Here is a 20,158-nt window from a genome sequence, read left to right on the forward strand (position 1 = left end):
TGTGAGGTTTCATGCCTGGCAGGATTGCTGAAGGTGAGATGGACTCTCGCCTCTCCGCCCGCATACATGCGAGATAAGTTTGTGATTTGTATATGCCACAATGACATAATTAATGTAAAAAACTTTTGGGGGATACCTGGACCCACCAAACGCTGTAAGATTAATGAAAGTATGTTTTGTAACTGTTTGTTAATTGAAAACAATAAAAAAAGAGTTAAAAAAAAACACACAAAAAAAAACAATAATAACTAATAGCCACTGGATAAACGGCTAACCTTAGGTTGCGGAGCAGTATGCTACCAAGAGTATGGCGCTGTTGTGTCTTTCCATGAGTAGGAAGCCCTATATAGATGCAACTACAACAACACAATAAAAAACATGTATTAGGCTTTTTCTCTTGAATCTTCTTAGACTGGCTCTTCCTAGACTGCTTTCAGTTGACCTGGTGTGTATTTTTAAATCCAGGCTGGGAACAATATTGGGAAAAGCAATTAAATCTGATAATGTTTCCTTTCTCTGTCCTCTTTTCTCTTTGCTTTCCTGTTCCCTCTTCCTTTCTTTTCTACTTTTTTCCTCTTTTCTATCTTCTTTTCTCCTTCCCTTTTTCCCCTAATTTTATTATCTGATAGTGTTACTTTTGATAGTTACGTCTGCTGTATATTAATTTTTCTCCTTCAATTGACTTATTTATCTGACTTCAGTAGACCTAGATGTATTAGAAATATGTCTTGTGCTAATTACTTTTGAGCCTCATATTTTGATTGTAGTTATCTGATTCCAATGGTATCACTAATGTCTGTACCTTATTTCCTTATGTGCTCCTTCAAAATAATAAAATCTTTTGAAATGAAAAATCTGATAATGTTTCCTATCCCACCCTCCAGCAGTTACTGGCTCCTCTGACCAAAATCTCTGATACAAGAGACTCAAAAAGACGCATACCCACAGTAAACACATAAAGAAATCAAATAAAATGTATTTGACAGCTGTGTAAGTTGTTTCAGAATGATAATTAAAGGGATAATTGTCATGTAACAAAAGAATCCTGACAATTTTACACTCATTCTTTATCACCAGCCAGGGCTTGGCTCTTTCATAATAGCAAACCATATGCAAATGGCCTGAGGTTTTATTCTACGAAAGGTTGAAAGCCTTTTTTCTAAGACAGGTTGCAACACTGAACTTAAACATCCTGTTGCTCGCATCTGACATTGGGACTCTTCTTTGTCACCTATCTTTGTCTTATTCTCTGTCATGTAACACATCACTCCACCACTTCAGCTCTATTGGAACTTTGCCACCTGATTTCCCTAACTTTGCACAATCTTTACTTGCCACTTTCTTTCATCCAAGTCCCCTGACTGTTTCTTTTTTTTGAGACCCGGTAGGTTCACTGCTGACTGAGGAGATGCACCAGGCCACGTTTATGTTCCATATTCTTCTAAGTTTTATATTTGCAAATCATGTCTAACTCTGTACTTGTGAATTTGCACGAGATGGAGTTTGCACCTTACAAATCTTTGGTGCACATTTAAGTACATGGTGCACTTGGGTGGGTGGACTTTTGTCTTCAATTGAGACTGAACAGCAGCAATTCAACAATATATAAATAACAGTGAAACACATATGGCCCCAAAAGAAGAACAGAAAATAGTAGATTTGCAAACCATGTAGGTTTATTAGAAGATTAGTTAGAAACTTAGAAGCAACAAACTCAAATCAATCAAATGAGTCATAAATCAATAATCACCTTATAAAGACATTGTTCGCTATGATTCAAAACAGGTTAAAATAGCAAATCCAAAGACAGGTTGTTTAAAGATTGCCATATGCTAATCGAGTAAGCTTTGGGTCCACATCATGTGATTCTGGGAAAGTCATTTAATCTCCACATGACCTTGTGTAAAGTCACTGGTGTTCATGTAAAGCACTCTTATGCCTCGGGGTCAAGTTCGGCTGTATAAAAGCTTCAGAATGCACAAAGAAGTCAAAACAAAGCATTAACATAAAATGAGGCTTAAGATTTGGACCTAGTTCCCAAGATCCAAATTAGGAGGCTCTGACTGTAACACGACAACCTGGGTAGAGGGGGGATGTCAGGCAGAAGCCGCATACAAGGCTTGACTTGTTATTGCCTCCACAATCCAAGGGGACCAGGACCTGAGCCAGAACCAGGCTCCATGCTTCAGCCTGGCTCGAGCTTTCAGAGGCTGGCCCACCTTTACTTAATCTAACCTGAGCTGCAGTGTGAATGTAAGGGCAGGGTACTTGAGACAGCCTGGGGTGCAGTTTGTATGTAAGCATAAGATAATTGGGACAGCCTGGGATGCAGTTTGTATGTAAGCATAAGATAATTGGGACAGCCTGGGATGCAGTTTGCTTGTAAGCACAGGATACTTGAGACAGCCTGGGGCTTTGGGGGTTTGTAGCGAGAGGCTCGTGGAGGCCTGAGGCTCAATGGGCATTGAAGGCAGCCTCAACTTACAGACATTTCGGCTTTACGTTTGTACCCAAAGGGCACCAGAGAAGATGTTGGTACTTGGATTTTACCCAACCCTTGGCCCTATAGCAATGCTCAGGGCCACTCTCTGCCACACACTGTTCAAGAAGCCATCATTCAACATGTGCAAGGCAAGAGCGCCCAAGGTAAAGTTAAATAATGGGGACTCCCAAGACTGGGCACACTCATATTGGCCAGACATCTTCACTTAAAAATGAGGGATGTTTGTTTGGGTGCAAGGGCCTCTAATGGTGGATTTAATGCTCTCAAAGTTGCCACCTGTTGAAAAAAATGTTGTGTTTTATATAGCACCTAGCAGCATTCAGGTACGTTTCTAAGCACTAGACTTTTGTTTCAAGTAAGTGAACTGAGTCATGGGATAAAGCATCACACCGTTGGGCCAAGTGAGGAGATGAGGAGCTGGTACCATGGTTCGAGGAATACTCATTGCACAGGATATGGTGTACAATACTTCATCGTTGGGGAGATGTAGGGAATAGGTCAATTTCCCTGTCAATGAATCTTCCATTCCTCAACAGACTGGTTTGCCTGGTTCTTTGGTATGGGCCTACGCCTGGAGATGAACAGAAGAGACTCACTTTTGTCATGAGGTGGGGGTATGGGATGTGAGTCAGCAATGCGCACCAAGAGACCGGATTCCACCCAGTGTTAATCCCATTCCAATTGAAGGCTCACTTTCTACCTATAGAGCCCTACTGTTTTTTTCTGTGGGAAAGTGCCCTTAAATTACAGCACTAGGATAGAATGTACAGGCGCCCACGTTTGGTCACCCTAAACCAATGGTTCACAAACAGTGGTCTGAGGACTCCCAGGGGTCTGAGAAATATACCCAGGGGCCTGCAGGCCACAGTTTTAAAAGCAGTGCAAAGTTCCATGTATAATGAGCAGTTTTCGGCAACAATAAAAGTGTCAAGATAACTCTGGTGATTAATGTACCTGCTGCAGAGAGATGGGAGTTTAGTCCAGTGGCAGCTTTGACTCATCTAAGGAAGCACAGATGGTTAATATGCCTCATGCACAGAACATGTACCATGCATTTAAAAAACAGTATTTTATGTGCATAGCTCAGTGGGTTACTGCTTTTGTCTTAGAGATCCTTTTGTTACCGTGCAGTTCCTAACTTACAACTATAATCTAGCACCATGAGCTATGAACTGTCACCAAAGAGCTGCATGAAAACTGCATGGTACAAGTTAGTAAGTTGTGTTTTTTTCCCAGTGTTTCGTTCTTCTGATGCTACTAAAAGGTTTGTTGGGTAGAAATAAATAGGAATTATGAAAGTCAACGCTAACCTCTGTGTTATGTTCTAAATCCTGAGTTTGTGCTTCTCCAGACCAAGCACTCCTAAAAATGCCTAGCAGTATGGATGACATATGAATCCTACACCTTGTAGTCCCATTTGCCTTATGTAACATTTTTATACACTGATTTACACATGTATGATTCATTGTCTCTGTATGTGTATGATGTAAAGTGCTCTGACACCCTACACCGGTATGAGAGGTGCTATAAAACAAATGAAACACATGTGAGAGAGGGGCTATGGAAAGATGAAAGGCACTGTTGAAGGGTGATAGTGAGGGGATCATTGAAGAGCCCCAACAGAGATTATTGTATCCTGGTGCATAGTAAGGTCATCATTTACTATGCTTTAAAAGCTAATACAATTTAATATATAACGACAAATGTGTTGTAGAATACACCATTTTTACCCATTTTTTCTTGGGGGGGGGGGGAGAGCCCCCCAAAACCCCCATTGTAGTGGTCAGGCTCTCTTGCTGCACTTGGTGTGCACCATACGGGGACTGGTCTGACTACCTTTTCTACGGCTGCTTTGGGTTTCCAATCTAGTCGTGGCAGGAGCAGGAGTCTCGTACTGCAAAATAAGACAAACATTGAAAAGTTAGTCGCTGAGATGCAGCACCTTCCCAATAACATTTTTAGAGGTAACAAATGTTTTCAACATAACATACTAAAATCTTTAGTAATTTGAGTTTTTGGAGTGCTAGTGTGTTATTTTTTTCAAAGTATTGTTTTAATGTTCGAAATTTAAATCGTACAAATTGCTTGGTTGTCCCTGACTTCCAGAAGTAACTCAATGGGAGTCCTCAGGAGTCAAATGTTTGCGAACCACTGGCCCAGTGCTTTAAATGGGCCGGTACTTACCGGTAATGAGTGGCAACACTTTTTATTTTTATCCTCATAAGTACCAACACTTTTTCGTTGTCAAGAAGCGGACCGGTACTCATGACTGGTAGGCTCAGTGGTACTTGTGCTGCTGAGGCTGTCTGAAGGCCACTCCCCCATCCAAAGCGCCACTATAGCCCTGTGCCGAGCCACTGCTGAAAAAGAACAAAGGCTCTCTTCAAATAGAGCAACGTTGTGCGCTTTTCAGCATCTAATGAGATGTACGGACAATTCCTTGTACATAATGTTGGTGCATTAATAGCACCAATCTCAATACACTGTGCTTGTCCAGTCCATCTAAATACACAAAGTTAGGCCAAGGTCACACAGCATTGTGACTGTATCACAATGCACAGGCCTGGTATTACAAAGCACAGCTCCATTATATAACAGCGCTTATTTAATATACATTAATGGCCCAAACTTTACAAACCATCTCCCTAACTCCCAGTATCCCAAAGACCTGGGGTCACATGCTGGCCTACAACATTGTGCGGGCCCAACATCACCCACAGGGATTCATGCACAGGTCTTAATTTGTCAAACTGATTCTGAGGATCCTTTGGCATGGCCTGGTGTGTTCCGTCCCCTTACACACAGTGAACTGCATGACTATGCCCAGTGTGTATAAGAGATAATGAGGATGGAGCCCTTCAAATGAGGACCGCTTGAAAACTGTGGTGCAGGAGGAGCCCAGAACTCTACAGATTTTACCTAGTGTACAAGTTTTTCTTAATGAAAATTAAAAATTTGGCACAGCAGTGATGTGTTAGTGTGTGTGTTGAAGATGTTCTGTAGGACCTGCCCCCGCAGTCCCCTTCCATAATAGTAAGAATAGGTGGAAGGACCAGAAAACCTCACAATACGAACCCCAATATATACATGGCAATATATTGGGACACATGGGAATAGTCTTAGAGATGACTCATGTTTCAATAATTCTATTTTACGGTTAGCTTTCATCAGAATGAAGGGGAAATTATGAAAACGTTAAAACAAAATTTTGAGCAAAATATCTTTCACCTGGGGCGTGGCTAGCGGCCGAGCAAGATGGCTGCAGACTAGGAGAGCTCTGGAGGAGACGTGACCTTCTAGGTCAATCAGACCATTTATCCGGCATGTACATGCACATCAGAGGCATATGTGGAGGCTGGGGATCGAGCGGCGTCTGCAGGAGCAACTCCTGTTCAAATCCAACACCGGGTGTTGAGATGCGACGGAGCAGACAGTAGCGGTCTATTCCAAGTGTGGCAGCCGGGGACTAGATTGTGCGGTGCACCAGGTCAGAGTGGGGCAGCGGCGGAGCGGCCTACGCGGCAGAGGAGGCTTTAAAAAAAAATAAAAAATTCCAGGAGCAGTGGTGGGAGTGCGCGACCTCATGTAACTGCAGAGGCGGCAGTACTATTTGATTCGCAGTGAACCGAGGCCCGGGGGGCGCATCGGAACGGTGAGGCCTGCTGCCTGAAACGGAGCCGGGGCTTGGATTACCTGTGCGCTCTGACCCCGCCAGTGCATCGGGACTGTGAAAGGCGGCGGCGGAACGGCCTGAGCGGTGGCGGAGGCGTCAGGCGCACCATTGGGGCAGCGGCAAGGATCGCACTACAGGGGGCCGAGACATGAGGGCCACGTCGACACTGTGAGGCACACTTGCAGTAAGGGACCTAGATTTCCTGCATGACCCGGGGCCCCCCCCCAGAACTCCAGAGGGGCCAGTAACCCGTGTGCCGCGGCTGACCGTGGTGCTCCTCCCCCCCTGGTGAGTGCCTCAACAACACAGCCCCCCCGACACCTGGGAGGGAACATACAGCCCTGTGTATGCTAACAGGGGAGACTGGAGCAGACTGAGGATAAATACCCCCAGAGGGCGGCTGATAACTGGGCCATACGTCCACGCCGGGAGACCTGAGAATAATACGCCGTGTAGAGCAAGAGGGCTTTATAGACTAGCAGGCCATGGAGTCCAGAGAGCCCGGGCAGCAGGCGGCACTTAACAGAAACGTACTCTGACAACCCCAGCATCAACATGGCATGTAGAGGCCCACAATCTCAAAACGCACAATCTAGGCTGGAACAGTACATTTATGGGAAGGACTTTCCGCCACTGCCAGAAAGGAAGACCTCCTCAGGGAAGGCCACAGGAACTGATGCTTCCAAGAAAGTGACTCTGGAGGATATAATGGCAGCTCTTACCAGCGTTCAGACTACAGTGGGCTCCATCTCTACTGATGTGTCCCAATTGAGGGCCGACTTTCTGAAAATTATGACTAGGGTCACGGAAGTCGAACATGTCACGAAAACTTTAGTCACAGACATGACGGCGATGCAGAAAACAGTATCACGGCTTGAAACGGAGAATAAACTATTGACAGAGAAGCTGGACGACCAAGAAGGGTGCTCGCGAAGAAACAACGTAAGAATTCTTGGAAGTCCAGAAAGCAAAGGTATCCCGGGAATGGATCTGTATGTGGAGGACCTCATAAAGACCAGGCTGCAACCTAAGGGTCTCTCAACCTTCTTTTCTGTAGAACGAGCCCACAGAGTGCCAAGTGGAAGGCCCAAACCTGGGGAGCCCCCCATACCAGTGCTAGCACGTTTATTCAACTTCTGTGATAGGGATGTTATACTACAAACTGCGAGAATATCTCCACAGACTTGTCTACAAAACTCAACGATCTCCTTCTTCCCAGACTACACTGCGGCGGTCTCACGGCGCCGTCGCAGTTTCCTGGAGGTCAAAAAAGCACTGAGAGCCAGAGAAGTGCCGTACTCGATGTTATTTCCAGCAAAACTGAGAGTAGTAGCAGATGGGAAAACGTGTTTTTTCGACACACCGGAGGAGGCCCATGATTGGCTTGAGGGCTGGCGACAAGTAGAGGGACCACATCGTGGGAATAGAGCACAGCGCCGTCGGAAGGGTAATGAAGAGTCAAGCAACCAGGAACACCGTCAATCTGACGAGGACAGTCACAAAGGGAGGAAGCAGACGACCTCGGTCCGGGATGAATCAGGAACGTGGGAAGATAGCTGTTTAATGGACACCTGGGTGTACATAGGACTGCAGGCGAACCGACTCTGGACACCGGGCTGATGCAGGTCCTGATGGGTAGGGAAGGTCACACTCTCCTTGGACTTCTTCACACCTTCACGCAAGTACACTGTTCTGGGTTGGGATGAAGCACTCTGCACTGTTGGGGTGGGGGGCAGTTCGAAGACCGTCGGGCAGGGAGGCAGGGCGGGGGGGGCCAAGGGACTGGGGAGTTAGGTTTTCGTGTTTTCTTATTGTAGTTTGGACCGGCAATGGTGGAATAGTAAGGTATGTTCAGGCTGCGTCACATGACTGGGTTTCAGCCCACATTTGTTTTCTACCGCACCCATGGCAATAAGCACCCCAATGTCTAATACCCAGGACATGACCCCTGACGCTCCAGTAGCCCCGCTCACATTACTTACTTGAAATGTACATGGGTTGGGGGCCAAAATTAAAAGAGGGCTAGTGCTGCGAGCCTTGAAGCGTCAAGCCCCCACATTAGCACTCCTGCAAGAAACACACCTCACGGGCACAGCATGTAAGGCGTTAGATAGGTGGGGGTACAAGATGGTGGTACACTCTGAATTTTCATCAGGATCCAGAGGAACGGGTATCCTACTGCGAAAAAATTCTTCCTTCATAGTTAAGCAAACCAGGAAGGACGACCAGGGGAGGTTTGCGGCAATACAGGGTCAATGGAAAGGTAGACCCATCAACGTGATATCAGTGTACATCCCCCCGGCGCTCTAAGCGGTGGCACTCCCGGCCCTTAGTGAGTTTCTGCTGTCCCTGCCAGAGGGTGACTTTCTTATCGGGGGGGGGGGCTTTAATGACATGATGGATGCCAGCATGGACAGACATCCAGTAAGGACACTGACACCGGGAGTCTCCCGCTTACAGAGCTTTACGGAAGCATTGGGGTTGGTTGACCTATGGAGGCATACTCATCGCACAGCGCGGCAATACACATTTCATTCAACTGCACACAACAGTCTGTCTAGGATAGACTATTTCATGACCTCAGCGACCAGTCTGGAACATGTTGATGGTATTGAGATCGCGCCCAGGGGTGTATCAGACCATTCGCCCGTAGTGTTAACCTATTCTTTTCATCACAGATCCCGCAAGAGGCTTTACCCTATTTACCCAGGGTACTTGCAAGTCTCACAGATCCGTAAAGAAATCCGTAAAGCCACAAAATATTTCTTTGCGGAAAATGTCGCATCTGTTGACTCCCTTTCAGTTCTATGGGAGGCTCATAAAGCAGTTCTCAGGGGGCAGGCAATAGTTTCCATCACGGGCCATAAGCGAGAGAAGCAGAAAGACCTCACGACCTTAGAGCTGGAATTAAAAGCAGCTGATGCAAAACACATAGCCGACCCTACACCTGAATCACACCATGCCCTACACCTTAAGCAACAACAATACAGGGAACATCTCAGGCAGGAAACAACGCTAGCCCTTACAGCGACCAGACATAGAATCTACGATGTGGGGGATAAAGCAGGGAAGCTACTGGCCTGGCTGGATAGGCGAGAGTGTGGCTCTAGAACTATAGGGCAACTGCGAACTGCAGATGACAGTCTCACGTCTCGCGAACAATAGTGCATACACTAGCTGGACATTTCGAGGAGGTGTACATGTCCTCGTCGAGCATGTCGGAAGCAGAGGCAGCGGCCTTTTTATAAGACATAACAATGCCCAAGCTCACACAGGAGGCATCCCTGGAGTTTGAGGCAGATCTCACGGAGGAAGAGTTGCACGAGGCAATTAGATCCCTGCAGCCGGGAAAAGCAATGGGACCCAATGGGATCCCGATAGAACTGAACAAACTAAAGGCAAACACTATCTGCTTACACCTGCTCAACATGTTCACTGACAGCTTAGATAGAGGTGAATTGCCATTGGACCACTATAGTGGATATCCCGAAGCCCGGGCAGCCGCCGTCCAAGTGCACATCCTATCGCCCAATCTCGCTGCTTAATGCGGAGGCGAAAATACTGGCTAAAGTGCTTGTGAATAGACTGCTGGTGCACCACCCGCAACTAGTTCATCCAGACCAATCAGGCTTCATGCCAAATAGAAACACGGCGCTCAATCTGAGGCGACTGCATGGTGCGTTGGCTCGGGCGCACACCCTGTTGGAACCGTCGGTGGTCATCTCCCTGGATGCGAGAATGGCCTTCGACATGGTGGAATGGAACTACCTTTTTGCAGCCCTGCCGTACTTGGGCTTTGGCCCGAAGTTCTGTACATGGATCCATCTCCTATACACCAAACCTCTAGCATGTGTGGCGGTGAATGGCCACATGTCAGACGCCGTGCCGCTGGCAATGGGAACACGTCAAGGATGCCCCCTGTCGCCGCTTCTTTTTGCATTGGTGTTAGAGCCCCTTGGGGCGTGGATTAGGGAAACCCCTTTGCTGAGAGGTGTCCGGTAGGCAGAGGGATGGGAAGACCGAATTTCCCTCTACGCAGACGACATTCTTGTGTACCTCACCAACCCTGAAAATTCCATACCACTGCTTCTTGAGATGTGCGATACTTTCAGAAAGATCTCTGGATATATGATCAACTGGTCCAAATCGGTCTTATATACAATGCAGGGACCTGCGCCGCGGCTCCCTTCGGGCTGCCCACTGGTGGTGTCCTAGGACTCCTTCAAATACTTAGGTATTCACATAACGGTGGACCCAGTGGAATATTTAGTCAAGAATCTGGTGCCGCATCTGGAGCGCTTACGGAGAGATGTTATACACTGGGAATCACTCCCCCTGACGCTGTTGGGAAAGGCGGCGTTATTTAAGATGATGGCCTTGCTAAGGTTTTTGTTCGCACTTGAAAACACGCCCTTCCCGGTTCCCCTAAAATACTTCAAACAAATAGCAGCGCTAGTTTCGAAACTACTATGGGGCAACAGACCGGCGCTAATAGCACAAGCGAAACTGCACCGAGGATGGTATGTCGGTGGCATTGCACTCCCTAATATCCACTTGTACTATTGGGCTGCACATCTCAAGGTTGTCAATCAATGGATTCACGCGCCACAGATAGACCCAGCATATATGGCAGATAGAGCACAATTGGGTACGGGAAACATACTAGCTCCCTTACATAATAAAGGGAAAGCTATGAGACTGACGGGACCGACAAAACACACGGTCATGCTCTGGCACAGACACGCCTGGGATGGAGGGGGATCATTAACAAACTAACCCCACTCTGGGACACTAAGCAATTGGGGACACTGAGGAACAGCAAAGGATTCGAGCAATGGGACACCATAGGCATATCCACGGTGGGTGACCTGTGGGACAAAGGGACGGTCATTCCATTTGACCAGCTCAGACAACAGTACGAGCTCTCACATACCGAGACTTTCCGCTACATACAAATACGCCACGCACTGTTAGCAATAATACCACAAGACACAGAGGTACCTGAGGCCTTCCCATTAGAGGAAGGGCTGCTCACAGATCACATGCCAAAGCGCGCCACATCTTTTACCTTCCGCAAACTGATTAATAATCCGCCAGACCCCACTAAGAAACTGGGAGACAAGTGGGCGACTGACATTGGAGACATGGAGGAAACAGAATGGCAGGAAGCCTTGGCCTCACCTAAAGAGGTGGGTATACCAGCACGGCTCAGGCTTGTGCAACTTAAGATCCTACACCGCACATACCTCACCAGAAGCACACTACATAAAATGGGCAGGGCACAGCATCCGTACTGCCTCAGGGGATGTGGGGATGAAGGTTCCTTCTTTCACACGATCTGGGATTGTCCCATGATAGCAAACTACTTGCGGAAAGTACTGCGTACTATATCGCAGACTGTAAATGTTTCACTGGTGCCAGAACCGTGTAGGTGCCTCTTGAACATGTGGGAACCCAATGACCTATCGAGACATGGGAAGACATGGGTAACATTAGGCCTGATGGTTGCAAAGAGAAATATAGCGCAGAAATGGGGGGCTGTGGAACTGCCATCATTGGCGGCCTGGTGTAAGGATATGGACCTCACTATGTCGGCTGAGAGAGCTGTATATATATACCGGAGATGCCCCCAGAAATGGACTAAAATATGGGCAGCTTGGAACACGTATAGGGGGAAATCTGCGACCCAATGCCAGAATCTTATGAAGATAGCTCTGATGAGGAACTTGAAGAAGGATAGGGGAATTGGGGCAGAGGGGCCACTCTCGAAGCGGGAAATGACCAGCTGGTGGGTGGTGGAATACAAAGAGGTGTTATGTCTTGAAAGATTTCTGATTACTGTAACCTATGAATGTATACATGCTGATTGTCTTGCCGATGCTTTGAATGAAAATAATAAAAACAGATTTAAATATATATATATATATATATTTCACCTAGTTCATGAGTTTTGCCATTCGGAACTGAGTGCTGCTCTCCGTAAACCCAGCTTTATCTTATCAAAGCACTGGGCAAAGATCTGAAATGAGTGAGCCAAGATCAGACAGGTAGGTATGTATTGTTCAGTTGATTAAAGCTTGCAATTAAAAAATGAACATTACATTAAAACCACATTAAATCCCTTCATCTTTTTGATTTGTGCACCAGGTGCGGCTGCGCCAAAATGTACAGCCGTTATCAAGTGGTACACTAAAAATGTGGCATGAGGGGAGGACCACACCCGGGTCTCGATCCTAATGTCTTGATCAGACAGGACTGAGCCAACACCCCACAGGACTGGAACAAGATATCATCAAGTATTGGCCTCTTTCACACTAGTAACTCAAAATCAGGCCAGGGTGGCTTCTGATCATACAGTGCTGAGTCAAGAACACTCATTCCTGGCCAAAGGTCAAACACTGTGAGTCAAGATCACACACTACTGAACCAATATCAGACACTGCTTGGCTAAAATCGGCTAGTTGATAACCCAAGAACAGGCAATGTTGGGCCAACATCACACAGAGCTTAGGCAATATCACATACTGGTGATGAAAAGAACAATTAAAATCATGCATGATTGAGTCAAGGTCTCAAACCACTAAACCCCTCCAGGCGTGCGAGTTCCCCCCATCGTCTCGGCCATACCCTGCATTGTTCCCTTCCTACCAAGCATTCAGGGGACAACAGTGTGGGGTGCATAAAGGCTGCAGTTTATTGCAAAAACATGGATCATACATCTTGCAAGTTACTGATTGGTCATGATTCGTGACCCATGTTTCTTTATTACAAATCAAACAGCGAGAGCCCAAGATCAAACAGTGCATGGCCAAGGTCACGGCAGTACCAATATCACACTGAGCAGATCACATGTTCAGTTTCTAAACCTCATGAATTTGTACTGAAAATCCTGTGGTGTAGAAAGCATAGTCCAAATATAACATGCCCCTTTAAAGGTAATAGGCGGTTTACACACTTGAAAGGGGCATAGTAGGAGACAGGCTATTAATCCTCTATATATGCCTTGCCCACATGTCAATTTGCATATGCAGGAAATTTGAAACTAATAAGTGTAATTCAAGGGCAAAATGAATACTTGACAGATGCCAGTAGTGTATTTATAAAATCAAGTTGCGCTCCTATCCCAATTTTATGAGTATCTGCACTCATTTTTTTCCCCATTTAAAGCACTGCACGGGCAAAATAAATGTTATTATGGCGGGGTCCGCCCTCTGAGAAAGTAATTGTTTGTCAAGCCGGGCCAACGGAAACCTTCAAATTCGGAGATTGCACTGATTGGTCCACAGCTCCTCGAAATATGGCGAACTTTGCCAATCAAATTTGGGTACGCATTTTGCAACGTTAGTCTTTTGATTGGTTATTTGAGTTAAGATGTTCTTCTATTGGAGTGTGAGTTGTCCACAAAGTAGCGGGCGGCAGACACCGCTTTCTCATTGGTAGTGTGGAAATAGGCGGGAAAGTCGCGCTACGCCGGTGAGCAGTTTAGTTTCTGTTTCTGTCAGAGTGAGAAGCTTGAACACAGGAGTGGCGGGTGAGGGGTCACGAGGGCAGCGGGTGCGCCGGGGTCACACAGAGGAGGGTGGCGGGGCAAGAGCGGGAAGATGGGCTAGTAGGCGACAACGTATGATGAAAGGTACGCAGTGAGAGGGGTGCGCAGGTGCGAAGTAACTTTTCTTTCTTAAAGGAGCGAGAGGTAGAGCTGTTTTGAAGGGTGATGATAGTCGCATCAGTGGAGAGGAACGTTTGAGGGCGAATGATCCGTTGAAGTCGATGAGAGGCATTGCACTTTTTTGGATAGCGAATTTGAGTCCCACGAGGGTAAGCCGAGGTGGTTATCTCCTTCATTTTGCAGGTTTCTTCAGCAATCCTTATGTTTGTCCCGCTTTTCGCACTGAGGGTTTAGAGCAGTGTTTCCCAAACTGTGGTCCGCGGACCCCAGGGGTCCGTGACACATTCCCAGGGGGTCCGCAGGCAACAGTTTTAAAAGCACAGAAACGTTTCTTGTATAATTGGCAGCTTTCCAGCAACAATAAAAGTGTCAAGATTATAAATGAATAAATAAAAGGCAGTGATTAATGTACCTGCTGGAGCGTGAGGAGAGTTTTGTTCAGTGGCAGCTTTGACTAATGTAGCACAGAGGGCTAACGTGCCTACTGCAAAGAACGTGTAACACGCATTTTAAAAAGCAGTATTTTATGTGCATAAGTTCGTGGTCACGGCTTTTGTCACAGAGATTCTTTTGTTACTGTGCACTTTATAGGTGCCAATCGTAATGTAGCAGAGAGACCTATAAACTGTCATCAAAGAGCTGCTTGAAAACTGCATGGTACCAGTTAGTAACATGTTTTTCCCCAGTTAGTCATTATCCTGATGCTGCTAAAAAGATTTATTTGGGTAGAAATACATTTTTTATGTTAAAGTCGGCGCTAGCCACTGTGTTATGTTCTGAATCCTGTGTTTGTGCTTTTCTAGACCAAACACTCTTTAACCCCTTCGATGCTCATGACGGAACCGTTCCGTCATGACCACACCCATTTTCATTAGGGCCCAGCACCGGCGGTAAATCTGCACCGCATGGATGAGGTTAAACATTTTATATACACACTGGTTTACATGTATGATTGAATGTCTATATGTGTGTGATGTAAAGTGCATCCTAAATGGTACGAGAGGTGCTATAAAACAAATGAAATACATGTGACAGAGGGGCTATTACTTCAATATAAAATACTAAGGGCCAGATCCGTTTTTAAATGCGCGAACGGGTTCGCAAACCCGTTTGCGCATGCATGTACATTGCCTATTTCGCGAGTCGAAATTTGTTTGCAACTCGCTAAATAGGTTTTGCAACTTGCTATTTGGAAGGGCCATTCCCTTCCAAATAGCGAGTCCCAAAACCATGTAGAAATGTTTTGTGGTCGCAAAACACTCGTAATTACCACCTACTTCAAGTAGATGGTAATGCATTTGCAAATGGTAAAGGGTCCCCAGGGGACCCCTTCCCATTTGCAAATGCATGCAACATTATTTTTTAAGGGCAGGCAGTGGTCCCAGGGACCTCTGCCTACCCTTAGAAAATGAAATGTAAACTTTTTTTATTTTATTTTTTTAAATGCATGGTAAGCGGGCTGCATTATTTAAAAGCAGTCCCAGACATGGTGGCCAGCACAGCCCAGCAGGCCACCACACCTGGGAGGGCTGGCATTCCCAACGGGCTCGCAAATTGCGAGAGGCTCATTAATATTAAGGAACCTCGCAATTTGCGACCCCATTGGGAATCCCAAACAGTGTTAAACACACTGTTGTACATTTCATTTAGCAACTCGCAATTTGCCACTTGCAATGTGTTGTCAATTGCGAGGCGCTAAATGAAATGGTCGTACATCTGGCCCCAAAATCGTTAGTACCTTGGGTATTTGTTTGTGTGCACACATGTGTATTTTTTTGAATTACTGTTTTAACCCCTTCGGTGCTCCTGACGAGCTCAGCTCGTCATGAGGCACAGTGCTCGTGTGCTCATGACGAGCTGAGCTGGTCATGACCACACCCATTAACATTATGGCCCAGCACAGCAGGGGAATATCTTCAGCAACCAAGGTGTTAATATTTGAAATTTAACTCATACAAATTGCTTGGAGGTCCCCGGCTTCCAGTGGTGACTCAATGGGGGTCCTCAGGAGTCCAAAGTTTGGGAACCACTGGTATAGAGGATAACATTTGTCCCGCATTTTTGCCCCCTAGCCGATTTTAACCCTTTCGCAGGATAAGCAACGTTAACTCTTTCAGCACTTAATGAGCGGGAATAGATGTACCAGTCCGGGGGGGAGGGGGCTGCAGCACAGGAGGAGGGTCTTAAAATGCAGGTGAAGCACTAGCAGCACTTGTATCTACTAAGGTGCAAATCCAGTCACCTGCCCATAAAAAGCCCAGAAGATGTGAGCGATTGCTGTTTATTTCTGTAATAATGCCGGTTTCAAACCTCTGACATGTCTGATAAGTGGACAGTGGCAAGGGGAGTGTGATTTGTGAGGATCAAACTGTTTATTAAATAGTAGGCCTGAGACTACAAAATACTGCTACTACATGTTTGTTTACCACCATACTGTATTTTAGTAAATAAACCGTGAGACTAGTCTCTTGCGCCCCCTCCCGCAACCCACCCGTCTGTAATATTCAGTCCATTTTTAACCACTTGTAATACTAGCAGCTTTTACATTGAACATTAATTTGACCAAACAAAAAGCTAGGATTAAAAAGCATATCTCTTGGTTCTGTTTTTCCAGCTGGTCCAACAGACCACAACTGACATGGCATTGATTATGATGGCAAACACAAGGGGGTGCCTTTCTAAGGGAAACATCACTGTTGTGAGTCCTTTCCGGCTTTACAATGCAGTGTTTTATTTGTATTTATTTATTTAAAAAGTTTCATATAGCGCTAGCTTGACCCGTATGTATCAGAGCGCTTTACATACACACTGTAAAAACAGAAGGTTTTTAACAAGGTAGGACACTTTATTTGCAGCACTCTAGGTGAAGTGGTAAATCTAAGATTAGAAGCATACTACTTACGTTGCCAAAACTTACTTTGTTCTGTGGCAGTAGGTAGTTTCTGGGTGGTATGCTTGGTTGATACTGATTCTTACTATTGGTGTTTGCAAAATAAAGACTGTTTATTTACCTTTGGTAGCCAGAATTGTTCATTTTATAAACTTATCTCTCAAAAGTTGCAATAGTGAGCTGTCAAAACATGTTCAGTTTGTGTAAGAATCATCCTCCATACCCTCCCGCTTCGGCCATGGTAAATCTTTTAAGATGGCCTGCTTTAGAAAAGGGCGATTTTAAAATGAAATCCCAGACATGTGCTAGGCGACTCATAGGCTCCTGCTCACCAGCCAACGTCTTTTGATGTCTCCATGTATGCAAAGTTTTAATCAAAAGTTGGCCATGTTTGGGCAAGCAAAGAGATGTGGGTAAGGGGAGGGATAGGGTATGCGGGCTCTGAGATAGGAAGAGGAGGGTTCACCAGAATGAGCACATAGAGGGTAAAGGGGGGATACCTCAGACAGAGCAGGAAATAGAACCGCAGAGTATAGGGTCTGATGGGGATGTGAAGAAGTAAAGGTGTTACAGGTGTGCACCAACGTATCAGAAAACTAGAGATGTTTAAGCATGGACACTAACAATTTTCCTATTGAGTTGTTTTGAGGATTTTTTTAGACGAGGAAAAGTTACACACTTAAAACTATAACAAATTGACATTTTTAAAAGTTTTCTCCGTTATCAGAATGGATAGAGCGTACCGGCCTACAGGGTGAAAGAGAGGGCAAATTGACTGAGATCCCCTTCAAGAAGCTACATTTAAAAACCAACACCAACATTTGATTCCTTTTAGTGGATCTGTGAATTTGTCCTCGCCCACGATCACTTGTCACACAGCCCATCTTATATTGTGCTGCTTCTATGGGTGTATTATAGACTCATATTTTCCTTGAAGGGCTACCATTAAGTTCTCCATTGAAAAAGTACATCTACATATTTGTGAACAGAGAAGAGGAAGACCGACTAATCGGGGGATTTTAGTGTCCCAATTAGCTTACATTCAAGTGCAGGAAAGTTTTAAGGGTCAAGAGTGCTTAAAATAGTGTAAACTTTTCTGCTGAGGGGTATTTACAGAGAACAAGTTTAGTCTCTAAAGATGGTTTTTATCTGGGGTGGTTAAGTGGGTTGCTCATGGCGGGATCGTGGAAGTGACATGGCTGGGATGTCACCAGTATTTGGCATGGAGAAGTCAGTGGTTGCTCTCCATGTGGGATCAGAAGCAGCACTGTGTGTAAACGAAAATTCCTGGTGTGGGAATAGTCACGGGACCATTGAAAAGAAATTTATAGTGGGGTGGATATTAGTAAAAAAAAAGTGATAATCTGACACCTACCCACTAGACTAGGAGATGTAGAGATACACGTTAATAATGTCTGTTTCTTCAACAGCCAAAAGCATGGAGATTTGCCGGGAGCAAACCTCAGTCCTGCGGTGCCCTTCTGATTCTACCACAGACAGCCTCGAGCAGCTACCTTTCCAAACTGCCTTCAGTCCAGCAGACGAGGTGCCCTCCAGTCGTACACCCACCTGTGCCCGCTGCCGTAACCATGGACTGACTGCCATCTTGAAGGGACACAAGAGGGCCTGCCAGTTTCAGAGCTGCTGCTGCGACAGATGCATTCTTATTTTGTGAGCAGTGCGGGTTATAGTGTTAAGAAAAAGGTTTTCTTCAAGGGATACACCCCAGTGTTCTGAGGCATTTTAAGGGCATATAATTTACAAATAGAACTAGGGTATTTTGAGATGAGGCTGTTTAGTAGATTTGTTTCATATTTGAAAAGTCACCTTAGCTAGGGCAGAGTGAATCTCATGTCATGTTAGCCTTGAAGATGACTGCCTAAGTTCGATATTAGCCTTTCAGGGGTGAGCTTGACGCAATATGTTACTTGTATTATATCGTATGGCACTTTTATTTACATTGTATACGGCCAGTAGTATAACTATGCAGTATTCTTTTGCATGCTTACCTGCCCTTGGTGGATCGGACTCTTGAACGCCTGCCATACTCTTAAGAGATGATCTTGACAAATGATTGTCTGCCCGCCCCCTCCCCCCCGGTGTGCCAACCTTCAAAAGCTTCACCTGATTGAGACTCTCCATCAAAGACAGTCTTTCCGAGGCTTGACTGACAGGTGACAGATTTTTCTAATCCTACTTGTTTTAAAAAATGGATCCGGACTCACCCTGCCAGCTCTCAATATCCTTTAAGAAATGAGCCTGACTTGACCAAGACTTAATTTTTTTGCCAGAGCAGTTTGTGCAACCCTTCACCAACATTTGTGTTCATCCGTCTAAACTTTTAGTTCTCACTAATTTCAGTAACTTGAAATTAAGCCATGACTGCATGATTAAAAGGGCATTCATTTTATTCAGAAAAATAAATACGTTTTTTATAAATTTGTATCCTTTCATGCGCAGTCTGCTCATAAAATGTCAAGGTCATTGACCACAGCTTGTTGCTCTCAGCACTTCATGCCCTCCTATCCAGTTCCACCATGTGCCATTGTAACCCCATCCATATGCCCTGTTGCCCCACTCTGCTTGCCTCTCTTTACCCCTTTGTTCTGTCCTCCCTACTGATCCCCCGCGTGGGTGCCACAAGCACTGTGCATTTGTACAATAACTGAATTACAGTAAAGACGGGTAGATATGTATTGATCAGTTCTTGAAATAGGATTTACATCAGTTTTGAGTGTAGGTGGATACCATGGCCACACATTGTATGCAAGAGAAACAATTCATGAACGGAAGGCTGGACAATGCAAACAATCACCCCCTGTCACAAGGATCTTGATTCTTTAATCCATCATTCTTTTGCTTACCACACCACCCCAGTTTGCATCGAGACATATGCAAATCAGTCTTGACCCTGTTCCTTGTGGGAACAGTCCATCTTGAACTGCCAAGCCAGATCCTCCCTGGACCGTAAACAAGCATTTTGGGACCGGTTTCAGGGCATCGCCCTTCAACAGCCAAACTAGCTTGAATCCAGTGGTGTAGTGAGCACGGGACTCACATCTGGGCATACCATTCTCACAGAGGGTGACATATGCAAAAGAAACAATTGATGGACGGAACGCTGGACAATGCAAACATTCACCTCCAGTCACAAGGATCTGGGTTTAATCCATCATTCTTTTGCTCAGATCTCTGTACTGGGGTGAATGTATGACATTGTTCTGCATTCTGTCCATCAATTGTTCTTTTTGCACACCACGTAGGCAGTATTGAAAACTTTTCATCAAAATTGGTCAGTGGGGTATAGGCTGCGCACGGTATTGTGATGATGTATTTATAGCTACAAAATTCTTCGGATAGTGCTCAAAGGAAAATAAATACAATGACTACCCTACGTTGCCACTCAATGTGAAAATACATCAA

At 45.5% G+C, this 20,158-nt stretch overlaps 1 protein-coding gene across 1 annotated transcript in view; it reads left to right on the plus strand.

Moving 5' to 3' along the window:
* Positions 1-13,723: 13,723 nt before the first annotated feature.
* DMRTC2 (DMRT like family C2) overlaps positions 13,724-20,158 on the plus strand; it is a 237,626-nt gene continuing 231,191 nt past the window's right edge. The window contains exons 1-2 of the mRNA XM_086929096.1: positions 13,724-13,809; positions 18,166-18,406. Of these exons, the coding sequence (XP_086785222.1) occupies positions 13,800-13,809; positions 18,166-18,406 (251 nt within the window). The 5' untranslated portion in view covers positions 13,724-13,799. The remainder of the gene's footprint in view (positions 13,810-18,165; positions 18,407-20,158) is intronic.

The sequence above is a fragment of the Lissotriton vulgaris genome, chromosome 7 (genome assembly GCF_964263255.1).
Source record: "Lissotriton vulgaris chromosome 7, aLisVul1.2, whole genome shotgun sequence".
NCBI classification, from domain to species: Eukaryota; Metazoa; Chordata; class Amphibia; order Caudata; family Salamandridae; genus Lissotriton; species Lissotriton vulgaris.